Source organism: Narcine bancroftii, chromosome 3 (assembly GCF_036971445.1).
Source record: "Narcine bancroftii isolate sNarBan1 chromosome 3, sNarBan1.hap1, whole genome shotgun sequence".
Taxonomy (NCBI): Eukaryota; Metazoa; Chordata; class Chondrichthyes; order Torpediniformes; family Narcinidae; genus Narcine; species Narcine bancroftii.
In genome coordinates, this window is record NC_091471.1 from 52,205,727 (window position 1) to 52,225,265 (window position 19,539).

At 41.6% G+C, this 19,539-nt stretch overlaps 1 protein-coding gene across 4 annotated transcripts in view; it reads right to left on the bottom strand.

Annotated features, from left to right (window-relative positions):
- cntfr (ciliary neurotrophic factor receptor) overlaps positions 1–19,539 on the bottom strand; it is a 385,486-nt gene that overhangs the window by 11,509 nt on the left and 354,438 nt on the right. For 3 of the 4 annotated variants that reach the window (XM_069924085.1, XM_069924088.1, XM_069924087.1), the window contains 2 exons: positions 13,377–13,560; positions 10,129–10,246 (listed from right to left, as the gene is read on the bottom strand). In XM_069924085.1, the coding sequence (XP_069780186.1) occupies positions 10,129–10,246; positions 13,377–13,560 (302 nt within the window). The remainder of the gene's footprint in view (positions 1–10,128; positions 10,247–13,376; positions 13,561–19,539) is intronic. The other variant, XM_069924086.1, reaches the window with a different exon arrangement.

Here is a 19,539-nt window from a genome sequence, read left to right on the forward strand (position 1 = left end):
TGGTGGCTATCCTTCTGCCAACTAGTAAAGTTCTTTCATTCATTATCCTCTTTGTTATATTGGAACCCTACTTTGGCAGCGCAGTTATATCAGTGGCAGAAAAATTCAGTTTGCCATGTATTTTGTTTCCCTTAATAACTTCTATAGCTGCTCCATGGAAAGCATATGAGCTTGATGCTCCATAGTCTGCTGCAGGAGCTGCTCCATCCAAGATCAAAAGAAGCTGTGGAAGGTGGTGAATGCAAATCAGAGCATCATGCAAACCTCTCTGCCCTCCCCTCCATCAACCACACACACTTCCCATTGCCTCAGAAAGGTAGTCAGCATGCCATCCCATGTGGAGAAAGGCCAAGAGTGGAGGAGCGTGCACTAACAGGTTCAAAAACAGGTAAATATCTAGCTTTTGAATGATCCTCGAGATAATAATTCTATCTACCCTTTGCTAAGTACCAATGGACCTTTTCACTGTAATGTGGTCTGGCTCTTCAACTTTGGATTGTTGTATGCATATTTGAGTTGACTTGTTGGACTACTTGTGAAACAAACCTCTCTCATTGAACCAGGTAGAAGACAACAATAAACTTGAAGAACACTTAAACCTTCTGCCAGAATTTTGATGGAAAAATACCAGAAATTAGATATTTTTAAGGGTTCTACCATTCTTTCATTCATGTTACATTGAAATTTGAAAGGTTTCAATCCAGGTAACTGGGAGGTGTTTGGCAGTGCCATCAAGTACGAGCAATTCTTTAAAGGGTTCCAAGATGGAAGGTTGTTGGAAAAAGAAATATAATGCATGTTTACCATTGGGATTCCTATTGAAAGCAATTCAAAAGCAATTTAATTCAAGGTTAGGAATGTTTGCCTTTTTACTCATAATAATTTATCATTATAATTTAAAATCTTAGCGATTGCTTAAAGAGACTATGCATTTTAGTGGGTAGCACATAGACACACTGACAAAAGGCAAAGGAGGAAAAACCCAACACCCAACCCCAACCAACCATTTTTCCCCTGCAGCCGCTGCAACCGTGTCTGCCTGTCCCGCATCGGACTTGTCAGCCACAAACGAGCCTGCAGCTGACGTGGACTTTTTACCCCCTCCATAAATCTTCGTCCGCGAAGCCAAGCCAAAGAAGAAAAAAAAGAAGACACAGACTAACACCCCTGCAGAATGCTCATCTGCTAATAAAGGCAGCACTGATATGAATTAGAATCAGGATTTATTGACCGGAACAAGTCACGAAATTTGCTGCTAGGCATTTCTCTCATCACTTTATTCACCTGGAAAGGTGGATTCTTTGGAATGTCATGCTGATAGTGAATAAATGGTCATTTGCATCTTATCAGCAGGTTCCCCTGGTTTATTCCAGGAATATTTTAAAAGGAAGCAAGGAAGGGCAGCACAAGTTAGTGAGGAGAAAGGCACAGGAGGACGGCGAGATAAAAATGTTGAATTTCGCTCTGGTGTTACAGGTTAACAAAGTTTTATGGCAAGATCCAAAAAAAAATGGATCACTTTCTGTATCTCAGAAGCCAACCATCAGTGAAGGCAGAGCTTGACAATGAAATTTACTATCAGAGCATAATCACAATCTCTGGTTGCCCAAGAGAATGGGTCTCTTTTCTCTCTTTGGCTTGGCTTCGCGGACGAAGATTTATGGAGGGGTATGTCCACGTCAGCTGCAGGCTCGTTTGTGGCTGACAAGTCCGATGCGGGACAGGCAGACACGGTTGCAGCGGTTGCAGGGGAAAATTGGTGGGTTGGGGTTGGGTGTTGGGTTTTTCCTCCTTTGTCTTTTGTCAGTGAGGTGGGCTCTGCGGTCTTCTTCAAAGGAGGTTGCTGCCCGCCGAACTGTGAGGCGCCAAGATGCACGGTTTGAGGCGATATCAGCCCACTGGCGGTGGTCAATGGGGCAGGCACCAAGAGACCTCTTTAAGCAGTCCTTGTACCTGTTCTTTGGTGCACCTCTGTCTCGGTGGCCAGTGGAGAGCTTGTCATATAACACGATCTTGGGAAGTGAAGATCAAAACCTCAAATGGGGCACAGAACCAAGACAACTCTTCTATATGTGCCCGAGACTTGGGACTGACCACAGCTATTATATCAAGGAATTGGGAAGATACCACCAATGCTCCTCCATTCCTGCAATTCTACTGGATGTACAAGCAAATTAATGTCCTGGACCAACACCCCTAGTATTGAAGACTTAATTACACGGGGCAGGCTATACCTAGTGCTTGACTGACATCAGACTCTATTCCATTTTCTGTCAAGAGAAAAGATTATCATGTGGACAAGATTTAACAATTATCTGCAGCTTCACTGAAAATATGCAATAGGCTCATTCATTCTGGGGAGTCCCTGGGTCAAAATTCAGAAGAGGGATTGAGACCCTTAAGTCCATGAATTAGAAATGCACAGATGTCCAGCGAATCTGGTGGAAGGAGTTTATCACCTCCCAAAATACCCACTTGCCTGACCAATCAAGCATCTCAAGTAGTCTCACATCAATCATTTTAGAATCCATAGAATCTGAGTGGAGGAATCTTATTAGCAATTCCAAAGGACCTCATAGGACAAAAAAGAAAAGGAAAGGATATTACTCTTTGGGAGGTGTGAATCACAGTCTTGGTTTCAACCAGAAGGCTGGCTTTATTTTTTGTTAACCAATACATCACATCTTCCTGACATTTTGGCATTCAATATTCCTGACCTAAGGCCCAGTCCTGAAACATTGGTTATCCTGCATGACCTCCAGTACATTTGCATATTACTGAGGCTCGCTTTAATTCCAGATGTAGTTCATTGATTGAATTTGAATTGCACAGCTGTAAGATGAGATTTGAACTCTGTTTTACGGGTCTTGTCTCTCAACTACCCGTCCAATACAATGAAGTAATGGTGACATATCTTTAAGTCGGGATCTTGGTCCATCAGGAAATTTTTGAGCTAATCAGATAGACTGATTCCAAGAAGTAAATAAGAGTAATTGTAAGAAGTGCCTGTATGTTCTTCCAACAATAGTTTCTTTGTATGAGTTAATGTTGCTCCCAAGCAGATCTCACCAGCTGTTCCAGCTGCACTTGTCACAGTACACATATATCAGGCAAAAACACTTCACTGGTATGTTGTCAGCTGCAGCCGTACATAGCAGTATTGTCAACAACTACAAGTATTTTCCCACAAGTATTAACATACAGTTTCTGTGAAGCTTTTAATCCAGTAGGCTTTACTTGTGCTGAGAATTCTGCACAGAAGTAATCCCTTTGAGGACTAAAAAGCTTTCATATATTGTGACATACAAACATATGTCCATTTTTCAGTGAGTTAAATTTCTGAAGATAATTTCTTAATTATATGTAAAAATAATGAAAGAATATTGTTGTTGGTACCTCAATGCACAATTTTGAGTGATCTGACACATCACTGATACAATCAGCTTACGTTAGAATGTCAAAACTAAACATTCACACAAAAAAGATTTGGGCGGCATGGTTGGCGTCGTGGGAGTGCAACGTCCATAAGGAGTTTGTATGTTCTCCTTGTGTCTGCATGGGTTTCCACTAGATGCTGCGGTTTCCAGGGTCAATTGGGTGTAATTGAGCAGTACGGGCCTCATGGCCTGAAAGGACCGGTTAATGTACTGTAGGTCAAAATTTTAAAAATTTTAATAATGTTAACATTAAAAATTTAAATTTAAAATTTTCTTTCCTGTGTTTTCTCTCTCCAAATCCATTAATATCCTGCTCACATGTGTGTCATCTCTTTCACATCTCCTGTAAACTACTGCTTATGCAGAACTCTGCTTCCTTTTCTCCATGATGCTATATTTTAGTGACTCCCAAAGTGGGCGCTGCCGACCCCTGTGGGTGGTGGAAAGATCCAAAGGGGTGGTGAGGAAAAAATGGGCAGTCTGAATCTTCAGACTTGTTATTATTCCATTTGCTGCAAAATTTAATGAAGAAGCCAGTGCAGTAATTTTTGGCCAGACTCAGGGTGGCTGTAGTGAGCAAAATAAGCGGCGACAAGGGATTCTCGCAATAGCTGGTCTCCATATATCATATCATATCATATCATATCCATATCACAATTACAGCACAGAAACAGGCCAATTTGGCCCATCTAGTCCACACTGATCCAAGTACCCTCCTCTAATCCCACCTACCAGCACCCTGCCCATATTCCTCCATCCCCCTCCCATCCATATACTCATCCAACTCTTTCTTAAATGTCAAAATTGACCCTGCCTCCACCACCTTTCCTGGAAGCCCATTCCACACAGTAACCATTCTCCGGGTAAAGAAGTTCCCCCTCATGTTACTCCTAAACCTTTATCTGTCAACTCTCAACCCATGACCTCTTGTCGGAGGCCACCATGTTGTATTGGCGTCACCATCCCCCTCTCAGCACCGCCACCGCTCCACATCTCATCGCTGCCACCACTCTCCCTCAGCACCCCCACAAATCCCCCTCTCAGTACTGCCACCACCCTCACTCAGCATCGCCACTACCCCTCCCTCTCAGTGCCACCACTAATTCCCCTCTCAGTACTGCCACTGCCCCCCAGCATCACCACTACCCCTCCCCCTCAGTGCCGCCACTAACCCTCCCACCCCACCCAAAGCTGCCACTAACCCTGCCACCCCGCTCAGCACTTCCACTAACCCATCATGTCAGTACTGCCACCACCCCTTTCAGCATCGCCACTACCCCTCCCTCTCAGTGCCGCAACTTACCCTCCCACTCCACCCAGCAGTGCCACTAACCCTGCCACCCCACTCAGCACAGCCACTAATGCTCCCACCCCACTCAGTGCAGCCCCCCCCCCCCCCATTTTACTTACTGCTGTGGAGCAATATGTAAAAAGGAGAAATGAAAGGAAAAGAAAATCTGCAGATGCTGGGGTTGAGTGCAATACCAAAATGTGCGGGAAAATCTCAGCAGATCACGCATCATCCATTGGAAATAAAGGGTTAGGGTTAGGGTTTCAGGCCTGGGCCCTTTGTTGGGTAGAAGAAAAAGACATGCAGGCACCTGTATAAAAAGGTGGGGGAAGGGGGTAGGAGGAGAGGAGGAGCAGACACTAACACGTTGGAGGGTAGAAGAGAAAAATGCTGAGAAGTGACGGAGAGAAGGCAGAGGGAATATGATGCTATATTCCCAGAAGGCAATATTCCGGGATGCTATATGATGCTATATGATGCTATATTCCGGGAACTGGAGGAAAGGAGAGGGATAAGGGAAAGTGCGAGACATGGAGGACGGTTTAAACGGAAATTGAAGAAGTTCAAGTAAATTATGTCCAGTTGAAAACAGCTGAAATGAAATAGAAGATGTTGTTCCTCCAGTTTGTGGCAGTTTCTATTTGGCAGCGCTTAAGACCATGGACCGACATGTCAGTGTGGCAATAGTGTGTGGAATTAAAATTGCTGGGTACTGGGAGGTCCTTGCTGTTGCAGCAGACAGAGGGAAGGTGCTCAACAATACAATCTCCCGGTCTGCGTACAGTCTTACTGATGTAGAGGAGGCCACATCGTGAGCACCGGATGCAGTAGATGACCCCTGTAGATCCACAAGTCAAGTGATGGACTGTTTTGGGCCCCGAATAGTGGTGAGGGAGGAGGTGCAAGTGCAAATGTATCATAGATGAGCATTCAATTCATTGTGTTTGTATTAGCTATTAGATAAATTTGTTTGTAAATCCATTACATTTCTATTGCTATCTGCAATAATGTGGTTGACTCTTACCCATTTTGTCATAAGTCACTCAGTGAATCGTTGATAAATTCAGTTTTTGCAGGACACCCAAAATTGATTTCCAATAAAAGGAAATCATCCTCCTTTGAATAAGAGGGAATAAAGAGAGGTAGACAATCCAAAGAGAAGTAGAAGTAAAGAAAAACTGAACTGGATTGGAGATATGAAATTGGAAGGCAGGGTAGTTTTTCCCATTTAACACCATCAATATATAAACAAAATGACAGAAGACATTTTGATTGAATCCTCCCCAAAAATGTTTAAATACCAACAAATAAGATGCTTCAGTTAAAATGCAATTCTGAAGAGCAGCACATGCATGGTGTGAGTTAATAGTAAGTAGATGCGGATGGACAGGGTATTTATGTGCACTACCAGTCTACATGAAGAACACCCAACGTGTTGCTTGATAAGTTGGCCCTTAGAGCCTATTCAATGCTGTTATGACTCTGTGGCTTCATTGTTGGTTAACCATGATACTAATTTTTATCTGATACTGTGGAAGATGGCTTTTACTTAATGGTGTGGAAGATGTCTTCGGGATATCCTGCTGAACCCTCTCATCTACCTCCAAGGCTAGGTCTAACACAATGAATTCCTGCAGAGCTGGCTTCCTTCCAATCAACAAAGGAAGGATTCAACACTAATACCATCAACTACCTCTAATGCACCAATAATATATTCACAATGCTTGGTCAGGTCCTGATAAATACAATCTTTACCTTATTGATCCAGTGTGGAAGAACTGCACATTGGAGGAGAGAATCTGCCTTTAACATCAGATGATTTAACTGAGAATAACACCTATATGCCAGATGTCAGATCTAATAGAAAGGGAAGTATTAACATCACTCTTTGCCAACCCCATTGCAAGCCGAGTTTCATTATAGATGTGATTCTGTAATTATTAGCTATAGCCAATAATAGGAAGGGAAGCTCAAGCAGAGTGGCCATTGTGGAACGGTCACAGTGTGGGAGTGCGAATCTGAGACTTTGGCTCAAGAGGCCTCTGTGAGCAGAGGCTGAGATGCAGGAGTTAAAGCAAGGTAAGGACAAGCTTTTCTAACTCTTTCCTTTTTAATAGATAGTGGGAATGGCAAACAGGGAAGGAACATGCTTCTCTTTCAGAATATGGGTAATCAGGGAAGCCAACAGTATGTTGACTGCCTTTATTGGGCAGCGAAGATATAGATCAGGGGTGTCAAACTCAAATTCACAGAGGGCCAAAATTAAAAACTTGGACTAAGTTGAGGGCCAAACTAAATATTTATTGAAAATTTTCAACAACATCTGCATGTTTTCTCTTCTTTCAACAGATGTAATGTTAAACTTTTTCTTATTAAAATAAATGTTTAATAATAGTTTTAGATAAACTCTTTCCAGAAGCATTAACAAATGAGAAATAAAATATTCAATAAATAATATTTCTCTGTAGAGGATTTGTTAAATGTTGCTAGTGTGCTGTCGAATAGTAAAATCTGAGGGCTATTGAGAATGTGGGAGAATAACATGATTCCTGAAACAATCAAATGGGTCTCTGATTGTGGGCATGAACTCTAGCAGGGTTATTTGCCATGCCCTTTTTCCATTGGTACAGATATCCTTTGATTTACACACTTTTCAAGTTTTATACCTAATGAGCTTGTATCCAGGTGCAGGACGATTTTTAACCAGGAATATATTTATCACTGTGACATGAAACTATTGGAAGATCGTTTTATCCTGAGATTAAAGTTCATAATACTTACTCAGGCCTGTGTGCGGGAGGGCGGGGTTTGTGGGCGATCGGGTTGGACAACAATAGTGCGGGGGCATCGGCTCTCGCTGCAGGGCGGCATCTCGGCAGATCAGCGGCCCCGTCACCGTGAGTCGCGGGTCGGCCTGCGGCAGGGAGGGGGAGTGGGCAACGGTCCTGGCGAGGTCAGGCCCGAGGCCTCCGGTTCCGGGCGCTGGGAAGCGGCCTTGGCTTCCCCTGACACCGGCCAGGCCGCGCTGTGGTGGGGGGACGGTCAGGGGTACACGACAGTGCGGGGGCATCGGCTCTCGCTGCAGGGCAGCATCTCGGTGGATCAGCGGCCCCGTCACCATGAGTCACGGGTCGGCCTGCTGCAGGGAGGGGGAGTGGGCAATGGTCCTGGCGAGGTCAAGCCCGAGGCCTCCGGTTCCGGGCGCTGGGAAGCGGCCTTGGCTTCCCCTGACACCGGCCAGGTCCTAAAACCAGAGTCCACGGTGAGACCCTGCAACGAAAACAGAGAAGGTGGGGGCGATTAGCGGGCTGACGCCAATGCATTCTGGGATTTGTAGTATTAGCTGTGCATGCGCTATACTGGCGCGGCGGCCAGCGGGCCACCTCTAATAAATTTTTGAAATGAACTTGCGGGCCAAATATAATTATATCGCGGGCCAAATTTGGCCCGCGGGCCAGAGTTTGACAAGTGTGATATAGATGAAATAGATGGAAAAGAGGGATGATTTGGGCTGCATTTACTATCTTCTGCAGTTTCTTCTGACCTTGAACAGAGCTATTCTGAAACCATCCTTTGATGTATCCAACAAGTATGGCTTTGATGGTCTACCTGTAGAAGTTGTGGGACAAGGGTGATGTGCCTTTTAAGCAATTGGAAGCATTGCTGTGCTCTCTTGACCATCAGATCTATGTGCTGTTTATTCTAAAGAACATGAAGCTATCTATTCTCGAACAAATGCTTGAGGAAACATGGTAACCACAAATTCACAAGTCATCCTGAAGTGTTCCTGAATTCAGTTCTGGGATTCCAACCAGAACAGTCTACCAACATTCCAGGGTTAGGTTCCCCATTCCTTCATCCAAGAAACGAAAAACAAAGAAGACTCTAGACATTGGAAACTTGTAACTGCTCAGCAAGCTCGTCCGCATCTGTTAATGATTCCTCTTTCCACAAATTCTGTCTGACCTATTGAGAGTTACCAGAATTTTCTGATCTCATCAATGATAGTCAAGATGGGTGGCCAATGTGACTGAAGCAGTTTTGACCAAACAAAAGACATAAACACGCCATTCAGGTTAAATATTTATTTGATGAAGAATCTATTTAGATTAAATACAATGGGCAGAAGGTCAAAATTTTGAACATTTCTCCAGCACATTATTCAAATAAAATGTAAAGCAAGAATAATAGTTGAGATTTGATCAATTATCCCTTTTTATGTCAAAAGATAACACAAAGGTTCAAGATATTCAAAAATGCACCATGACATTTACAAACCTTACATTGTTCGACTAGTTTATATAGAGGCCCCACATTATCACAAAACCTCCAAGAACGTTGCTAATTTTTCATCACTACACAATTGTACAGCAGTTGAAGCAACAGAAAGTTTAGGTTTGATTAGAGTTGTTGTGGAAATCAGTCATTGATTGAACAAAATGGTTGAATGTGCCATAGAGATGCACAGATCCAACTTTATCTGACTCTAATCTTGTAATATATTATCCTTGCTTCATTTGCTACTTTGCTCAGTTTCTTGTGGCACATTGCTCCTGTCTTCAAAAGTAATAATTTTATGACCCCAGGTGATACACATCCAGCAACCTTCACTAATATGTTAAGTTCTGTTTATTGCTCTCTGCAGTTCAATAGGCTAAGAGTCAAGTTGTACATGGAACCTTACCATGAGAACGGAGACAAAATATTTTGTTGCTCTAGATTTGTGGCCATCTGATATTGTGTCAATTATTGTATCATACGAAAAATATTTGCCAAGCTTATCTGAACCCCAGAATTTCCAAATTCAAGCTCTACACTTGGGGAACTACTGTAATTATTGTGGTAATTAAATTTATTTGAAGTAATTATTATACAATTTGAAAATCAAGATCATCAAAATTATTATTCAAATACAGTAAAACCTCGTTAGAACACAATAGTTGAGGTCCAAGATTTCATACCACGTTACAGCTGAGTCGCGGACTATGGGGCTAGAGTGGCAGGTGCGGGACATTAGGGGCCCAATGTCCTGCGCTGGCCTCCCCAGCCCTGATGTCCTGTGTGGGGGTCTATCAGGGAGGGTGGATGTCAGGCAGCTGCCCCTGCCCCAACTCAGGAGCCGGCATTTGCTCCGCGGCCCCTCTCCCTGCCGCAGACCTTTCAAGTGGCAGAACACCGCCTTCAGTGCTGCCACCTGAACGTCCCTCGCAGACACCTGCAGCCAGCTCTGGAGCCGCATTCTCCAGGCGATTCCACCTGAAAGCAGCTTTTGGGGTCCTAGACACCCGCGCTATAAGCGATTCTGTGGATTAACGAATTGCATTCTTACGAGGTTTCAGTGTAGCTCTATTTGGCAAATTACTCAGGGAATTCTGAAACTGGAGGAATTGTGCAGCTTACCAGATAAATAAAATCATGATCATACCAAGAAACAGCATCATGGACGATTCCACTTTCGGAGAGTCGTTTTGTCGATTGGCTCGAACACTCGGGGTTGTACTGGTTAAAATTTCTGAAACTGTTGAAAGCAATAAAATATTTATTAAGGTCATAGCATTTATATTAGAGTACATCAATACTTCATATTTGCCTTGGATTAGTTGGGGTTTTTTTGCATCTCAGTTAACCACTCATGGGCATAAATTCATCATTTTTTGGTAATGCTCAACATATGCACAAGTATCAGTTGCACATTTGCCTTTATGAACTTCAATCATCAAGGGTTTAATATTGGCAAAGCAAAGACAGGTTTCTCTCCATTAGTTCACATTTCTATTCTAGGATATCTAATTTAGGCTTTCTGAAGTATAATAGGGTGTTGCACAGCCAAAAGAATCCCGATTTGCAGCACCCTCTGTTCTAGGGGATATTAAAGATCCCACAACAGCATTTAAAGAAGAACAGGATGATATGATCAACATTTCCCCCTTATCTAACAATATCAAAAATAGTTTAAGTGGTTGTTTGTGGGACCTTGTGGGAAATGAAATGGTTAATATTCATCTCATTTCCAAGTACCTCAGGTGAGGACTTTTGAAATGTTTCTAGAGGATGTGATTAGACATTATATTTTTAAAAAAAAATCAAAAGCTCCATTTGTTGTCTCCTAGTATTCGGGTTTGGTTCATCAATACAAGTCACATCAAAAATTCTACAATATTTCAGATCATTTCCACAACCTAGACCACAATCAAGGCTCCAAACTAGGTACCAACCCATTAGAGTTTTCATCAAGAAATGAGATACATGCCTGAGTGATGTGACCATTTTAAAAGCTGGGACCCATTAGCATTGCCAGCCAGCTGCTTACTTGAAAGAGCAGATGGACTGCAACCTGAAAATATTCGCCAGCTATGACCCTGTAAGGCTAAACCATGACTGCTGCAGACTTTACCAGCGAGTTTCAAAAAAGTCCACCATTGCCCTGTTCTTTAGGCTCCATGTTAAAGTTTATCTTTCAGGATCTAGACAGCCAAACACATATCAGTACCGTAAAAGATCAGAACATCGAACAGTGTAGCACAGCACAGGCCCTTCAGCCCATGATGTTGTGTTGACCTATGTAAACCTAAAAAATAAGCTATTTTTTCCCTAGCTCACACCCATAACTCTTATTTTTCTTACATTCATGTCCCTATTGTACCAGCCTCCACCACCAACCCTGGCAATGCAAACCAAGCACCTACATCACTCTCTGTGAAAACAATTTACCTCTAACATCTCCCCTAAACTACAGATGCCTAACCTTTTATCCGGGATCATTGAGACCGGACACCTGTCATTGTTCGGAATCTTCCAGATTTTGGAATCATTTTGTTTTCCATCCCTTTAAGCCTACCTGAGTTGCACTGCCGTATCCACCCCCACCCCCTCCAAAGTTGCATTGCCATCCCTCACCCCCTCACCTGACTGAGTCACACTGCTATCTCTCCCCTCACCCGACCGAGTCGCGTTGCCGCCTCTCCTCTCTCCTGACCGAGTTACGCTGCCGTCTCTCCCCTTGCCTGTCCAAGTTCCACTGCCATCTCTTCCCTCTCCCAACCATGTCATGCTGCTGTCTTTCCCTTCACCCGACGGAGTCGCGCGCCATCTCTCCCCTCACCTGACCGAGTTGCACTGCCATCTCTCTCCTCACATGTCCAAGTTGCGCTGCTGTCTCTCCCCTCACCCAACCAAAATGAGTTGCCATCTCTCTCCTCACATGTCCAAGTTGCGCTGCTGTCTCTCCCCTCACCCAACCAAAATGAGTTGCCATCTCTCCCCTCACCCTCCTGAGTTGCGCTGCCATCTCTCCCCTACCTCACCTGCCCAAGTTGTGCTGCTGTCTCTCCCCTTCTCCAATCTGAGTTGCACTGCCGTCCCTCTCTCTCCCCCATCACCCGCCTGAGTTGCGCTTGTCTCTCCCTCATCTCGCCCGCGCGAGTTGCGCTGCTGTCTTTCCCACACTTTGCCCGCCCAAGTTGTGCTGCCATCTCTTCCCTTTGCTCAACCAAATTACACTGCTGTCACTCTCTCTCTCTCTCTCCCACCCCCCCGCCCCCCACTATACCAGTACCAGGAGAATGGCCCCTTTCTTAGTTCCCCTGTGCTGGCGTTGGTACAGTGGTTTCAGCTGCGTGGAGGATTATGGGATGTGATGACAGCCATTGAGCCACCTCCAGGCCAACCGAAAGCACCACAACGCTGGATGGGCATCAGTATAGGTGATTTGGAGGCACTTATGAAACAGAGGATCGCAACGGGATACATGGGAGTTGAGTGAGGGTCACATCGGGTCATGTTTGATTACAAACTCCATCTTTGATGAGCTGATGACATCTACCAAAAAGTGCCAATTTTTGAAGATTTCTGGTTTTTGTAATTCCAGATAAAAGGTTAGGCACAAGCAATTTAATATTTGTAGTATTCTATCTTTCACATTTATTATGTTCATACTTGAGACAGGCAACCACCCAAAAGACTACAGGATGTGAAATAAATGTTTGGTGCCCCATCTGGAATTTTAGTTCTGCTCCTTTCAGTTTCGACACCCATAACTCTTATTTTTCTTACATTCATGTCCCTATTGTACAAGGAAACAAGATAAAATTTCCCATATAAATGGGTTGATGTCTAATATAATTGGATTCAGACTTATTACACAACCATCCAATTACTAACCGCTATTGGATAAAACCATAATATGGTACAGCATTAAGCCATTATGAAATATTAAATTCTGTGAATGTATTGTTAGCTGGTTCTCTAACTGGCTTTTGCTTCGTTCATTCCACCTTGTGCCATACTGAGGAAATTAGTTAGTATTCAATGGTTTCTGCCATCCAAGATGGATGTGAACACTGTGTTAAAATAGGATTCATTGTTTAGGAGACTTTTGGTCTTCATTGTGACATATAATCAGTCAATGTGAGCAAATCAATCAATGACTTTGGAGGAAATGGTGAAAAAAAAGAAAAATATATTATTTGTGAAGGACAATGTTCATGTAATTGACTGACAGGATTAACACACACATTGTCGCAGTACGTTCTTTCTGCCTCAATAAAAGGACAATTTTAAGGATGGCCAAGTGTTACTTTAGCATCATGAGATTTTTAAAGCTATGAGGAAGAGAAATAAAAAAAACTGAACGGCCATTTAGGATATACCATTGTTAATTTTTTCTTCAGGCTTGTAACCTGTGTCCAATGTGGTCCATGGTGTTGCATGCACGGCCTTACTCCATTCACTCCAGGTACCAATCTCACTATCCTTAGCAGCAACTTGAATAATGTGCTCTTTCCCTTCATACGCATCAGTGATTGTATGGAATGGAACGTCTGTCACTTCGACCTAGGAACAATGGAAACATCATCAGACAACTCTTGAAAATAACAGAGCAAAAAAAAGCAAAGCAAGGCAAACACAAAATCTACTTAACTATGACCACCTTTAGAATTGTTTCACTCTTTTAAAATACCAATTACAGCCATCACGGGCACAAACTTCCTGTCATTGAAGACATCTACATGAGGGACAGTCAACATGATAAAATACAGCCAGCACCATGGCTATGCTTGCTTTTCTCAGACACTCTCAGGCAGATGGTACAGAAGCCTGAAGTCCAGCACTTCATGGTTCAAGTATAGTTTTCTTTTCCAACCACTATCATGTTTTTGAATTTTCCCATCACCTGAACCGGTGTTCAACTACAAGACCACCAAAGGTCTGACAGAACACATTTTTGCACTACCACTAATGTGAATATTTATTAACTTTCATCTTACTTCAACATTTATTATCTATTATTCTTTCATCGCATCTTAATTATACTTAAATTGTATTGGTTGGTTGTTATATCTCGCTGAGAAGCTGCAGTAAGACTTTTATTGCATCTGTACATTGTTCAAATGTATAAGCTCTCATTCGTTCATTCCTTCCTTCCTTCCTTCATTCAAATCACATACATTCCTGCTGCAATCCAAATGTCAATGTATAGAAATTGACAGCTGCCTACTTATTGTGTGTACTTTAAACTACTGCAACAAGCAGATACAGTTGCAATGAAGCCATAATTATCCAATTTATTTCAAACTTTCTAGTGTCTAGCACTTACGTTTCCCATCACTAACTGGGCTTTACAATCTCAAAAATGAAAATATGGATGGAACCAGACTTAAAATTTTAAATACAAGTTTTGCGTGTTCAGCATCTTAAATACTGCCAGCATCAATCGATGAATAAATTGCAATTTTAAAAGCAAGAAAATTATTCTAACCTTCACCACAGAGTGAAAATAGAAATTATAATGGCAAAGTTATGACTAAATCCGAAACCAATATAAGCCAACTTATCGCATGGCCATATTAAAACTGCTAAAATAACCTTCATAATCAATAGAAACAGTGGAAACCTGGCTCAATGCCAAGTCTCCCTTCTGCTCATATATCTTACAAGCTGTGCACTTCTACAGGAAATCATTATTCCCAAAGCAGCAAAGCTTGATTTTAGCCTGATTTGACAGAAGTTGAGATTTTAAGATAAGCTTAGATTTCTGGTCCACATTTATACTTAGATGGAAAGAAACAGTCTGTCGAATATCTGGAAATAAAAGCAAAAATACTAGAAGCACAAATCTTACATCTTAGCATCTGAATTTTAAAAATGGCATGTCAAGATTTTCCATGATGATTTTCGCTAGACTTCTGCTGGAAGGTTACAAAGGCTGTATCCTCTACTATCAGTAGAAAATCTTTTGAAATCCTCCTGATAAATTTCTCAAATCACAAGAAATGTTTAAACCTGGAAAAAGGAAAGTAATTTGGATACAGGTGAGATATGAATCAACATTTTGGAAGTGGGGTTTGAGAGAGAAGCAGCCTTCAAAAAAAGCACAATTTGAGGATAAATTTTAATAAGAACTTGGATAATCAAATTTGAAAGGGAGCTCACTCTTGATATTCCTGTCATATTAAACTAAAATGGCGATTGTTGTGCAGACGCTCGCATCATCCTTTTGCTGTGCAAATAAGCACATAATAAATTTTAAAAAGTATTTTGATAAATAAATTATAGATGTGTTGAGAATTCTCTAGGCTACTACAATGAAACCAAGGCAGATAAGATAATTTAAAATTAAGCATTGGGATCCCAGATGTTGATGCATGGGTTGAGAAAACAGCTGCAGTAAAAAAAAACTTATTTAATTTACGGAAATTACAATGGCTTGGCCCAGCACAACACTTGATAATTGGGTTCATCTTTAACAGTTAAAAGTACATTCACTATCATCACGACATATGGAAAAGAATTCCAATTCCTAATCCATTGATGTATCCAGACATTAATCTTGTAGCCAAATCCATTTCCGACAGGACTGCTGAGGCTGAGTTTGTCATAATCTGGTTTAAGTTTTAAAAAGCACAATATCCAGCCTGAACAAAATTATAATCAAATGCTCCAGATCTTTTGGAGGAGATATACATGATATTATATATTTAAAATTATGTCTAACTTTATTTTAATAAAATAACACTTTCAATTATATATATATATATACACACACACACACACACACACACACACACACACACACACACACACACACGGAAAGAAACAGTCTGTTGAATATCTAGAAATAAAAGCAAAAATACTAGAAGCACAAATCTTACATCTTAGCATCTGAATTTTAAAAATGGTAAGTCAAGATTTTCCAGGATGATTTTCGCTAGACTTCTGCTGAAAGGTTACAAAGGCTGTATCCTCTACTATCAGTAGAAAATCTTTTGAAATCCTCCTGATAAATTTCTCAAATCACAAGAAATGTTTAAACCTGGAAAAAGGAAAGTAATTTGGATACAGGTGAGATATGAATCAACATTTTAGAAGTGGGGTTTGAGAGAGAAGCAGCCTTCAAAAAAAGCACAATTTGAGGATAAATATTAATAAGAACTTGGATAATTAAATTTGAAAGGGAGCTCACTCTTGATATTCTTCATATATATAATTATATATATGTGTGACTGTTTTTTTCAAATCAAAATCAATGGCTCATTACATTAAGATAGCTTACCAAAAAGTTTAATCGATAAATGCATCTTCTATTTTGATTTCCCTCAGAACCAAATCATTACTCATGAATAGACGAAGCTCTTAATAGCTCTGTAAATGCACTTTCTCATACCAACCAAAATGATCAGGCTTTTGTAGAACTGGTTGATTTCAACTACTGCAGCACCGGATAGACTTCAATGGATAGGTACAAAGTAAAATAAATCATTTGAAGGTTTTGCTCTTCTGGTAACCTCATGTGCTGAAGAAAGATATGAATTAGCAGTGCCATGAATAAACAGTGCGCCCAAATTAAGATTTCTCACTTTAATTCTCAAAATGTGGACATTGCCTATCAAAGAGCAACGTTACTTACCAGGCTTTGTTCACAAGGAACTAAATGTACTCACTGCCAAGTATTTGTGTTCATGAAATCTTCTGCAGACAGCAGTCATTGATATACCCACACCTGCCTCCTGAAGAGTCTTTCTGACCTGTCCAACATATGTTTGGGGATTTTTATTCATTATGATGAGAATTCTTCTTTCATCAGCAGGGGAAGACCTCCTTGGAATACCAGACCTTTGCGATTACTGAGCTCACCAATGCGCTCTTTCTTCTTAATGATGTTCCAAACTGTTGATTTTGGTCATCCTAAATTTTGGGCAATGTCTCTTATTGTGTTTTTCTTCTTATTCTTCAGCCTCATCGTGGCTTCTTTGACTTTCATTGGCGTAACTATGGTCCTCATGTTGAAGATGGCAACTACAGACTCCAAAGATGATCAAAAGCTTAGAAGCAAGCCTAGTTCTCTTATACCTGCACCAATGAAGCAGCTTAACCCATTTGAGTTCTCAAACACCTGTGAACCCAAATGTCCTAAATATTGTGGTGCCCTGAAATGAGGACCCTATGTTTAAAGACAAAATGTATACAAATAACCTTGAATAAACTCTGGAATATGCACTTTAATTACATGCAAATTGTTTGATTATGTTTAAAACTGTGGAGCACAGAGGCAAATAAATGAAAAAAAAGTATCTTTGTCCCAAACATTATGGAGGGTATTGACTATAGCTCAGTGTTCAACACCATCATACCAGCAAAACTTATGATCAAACTGAGGGATCTGGGACTCTTTTCAAGTGGATCCCTGACTTCATGATCAGCGACATCATCTCCTTTTCACTGACCATCATTGCAATGGCTCCTGAAGGCTGCGAGCTTAGTCTCCTGCTCTATTCCCTGTGCACTCAGGTTGTGTAGCCAAGTTCAGCTCCACTCAATCTACAAATTTGCTGATGGCACTACCTTTGTTTGCCAAATATCTAGAAATTATGAATCAGAATACAGGATGGATACTGTGAATTTGATTGTGTGATGCCAAGCAAAAATTTTGCTCTCAATTCACTCAAGACCAAGCAGCTTATTATTGATTTAAGGAACTGGAGGCTGAGGGACAACACACCTGTGTCCATTGACAGGATGGAGATGGGGAGGGTTAATACCTTCAAGTTCCTGGAAGTCCATATTTCAGAAAACCTTTCCTGGTGCCACCATATTGATTGAGGAAACCATGGAGAAGCAACACCAATGTTTCTACTTTTTGAGGAGATTTGGCATGACATTGGATATTCTCTCAAACTTCAACATGAGTCCTGTGGAAAGTATACTGGCAGGTTACATCAGAGCCTGGTTTTGGAAATTCAAGTATCCACACATGGCTCTGACCTCCCTTTTTAGACATCTATGTTGGAGACTGCCGCAAGAAGGCAGCCAAAATCATGAAGGATCCCCATTATTTGGGAAGAAGGCACAGAAGCCTGAAGATCAGAATCTCTTGATTCAAGTAAAATTTCTTTCCAACTGCTATCAGGCTCTTGAACTGCTCCTTGTTACATTAATCATGGGCTGCTTCAACACCATAAAGAACTGTCTGTACTATTGTAATGCAACTTTTTTTCTTGCACCAAGGTAACTGTGAATGTGTAGTATCAATCTATCTTTTGAATTTATTATCTATTTTAATGTATTTTATTCTATACTATTGTAGGTTTTTTCATGATGTGTCTTTTCAACTTCAGCAAGGAATAATTTTGATGCATTGTACATAAAACAATAAACTCATTATCACTAATAAATAGAAAATTCAGAGTTTCTTAGCTCTGCTGACACCTGACTTTTATTGGCACTTGTGAACATTAGGCAACGACAAGGCTGACTTTTCCTATTAAAAAAGTAACACGTCCTGTATAGATTCACACATTAAGAATGTTGCCAGTGAAATAACAGGCAAATTCTATTCAAGCAGACATATAGGCCATTTTATAAAGCAAAAAAATCCAAATGTAAAGGCAGAGATTCTCCATCCTCATGTCACAAGCCTTTCCTTCATAAATGCTCCACAAGTTGCTCCAAGGTGCCGAATCCAATTCTTCTGTAGACTTGTGTCAGAGGTGGAGCAGAGCCCTCCACCTCGCTCCATGAACGTCCAGTCACTGTGCTGATGACATCATGAAGAAACCCTCAGCCTGCAACCCAGCACTGTTTAGTGAAAATGTCATACTAGAGTACTGTGGAATAGTCATCATCAGTGTGGCCACCGCCGACAACTGCCGCCGCACCTTCGGGGCCCCAGACTTGCCATTCCGCTCCCTCGTCCTGGTGAGCAGGATCACGAAGCCAGGGCCCGAAGGTGCGGTGGCAGCCACACCAATGACAACTATTTTCACTGATGATTTACAATATCCAGAACCAAGAACTCACAGGTAAGTGAGATTGAAATATAAACACTGTGAAAATGATCAATGGCTGACTTCTTTACCCATAATCCCACACGTAGCTGAACCTTATCCCAGAGTGGTTCCAGCTGTGTTGGGGGATTATAAGTAAAGAAGTCAGCAATTGCTTGCCGTGTATTTATGACGGGCGGCGCCACAGCAAGAGTCACTCCACCTACAGTGGCTCTGGAGGATGCACCGAGGCGTTGCTCAAAAAAAAGGTAAATTAAAATTTTTCTCTGCGGATGGAACCGTCCTTGAAGCGGAAGCCCTCCATAAAAACACCACCAGTCCCAGAAGAGGTACCATTTGCACAGGAGAGGAGAAATATTCACAGAAAAGGCACTGGCAACAACAAAAATGGAAAATCTGGAATAAAATCACGTAAAATAGATTGGAAGCACACAACAAATCAATCTACATCTGAGCTCTTAATTTGTGTGTGGCTCTGCATTTTGTTAGTGCTGTGCAAGAGCCAGATAAGAGAATAATGACAAGTAAG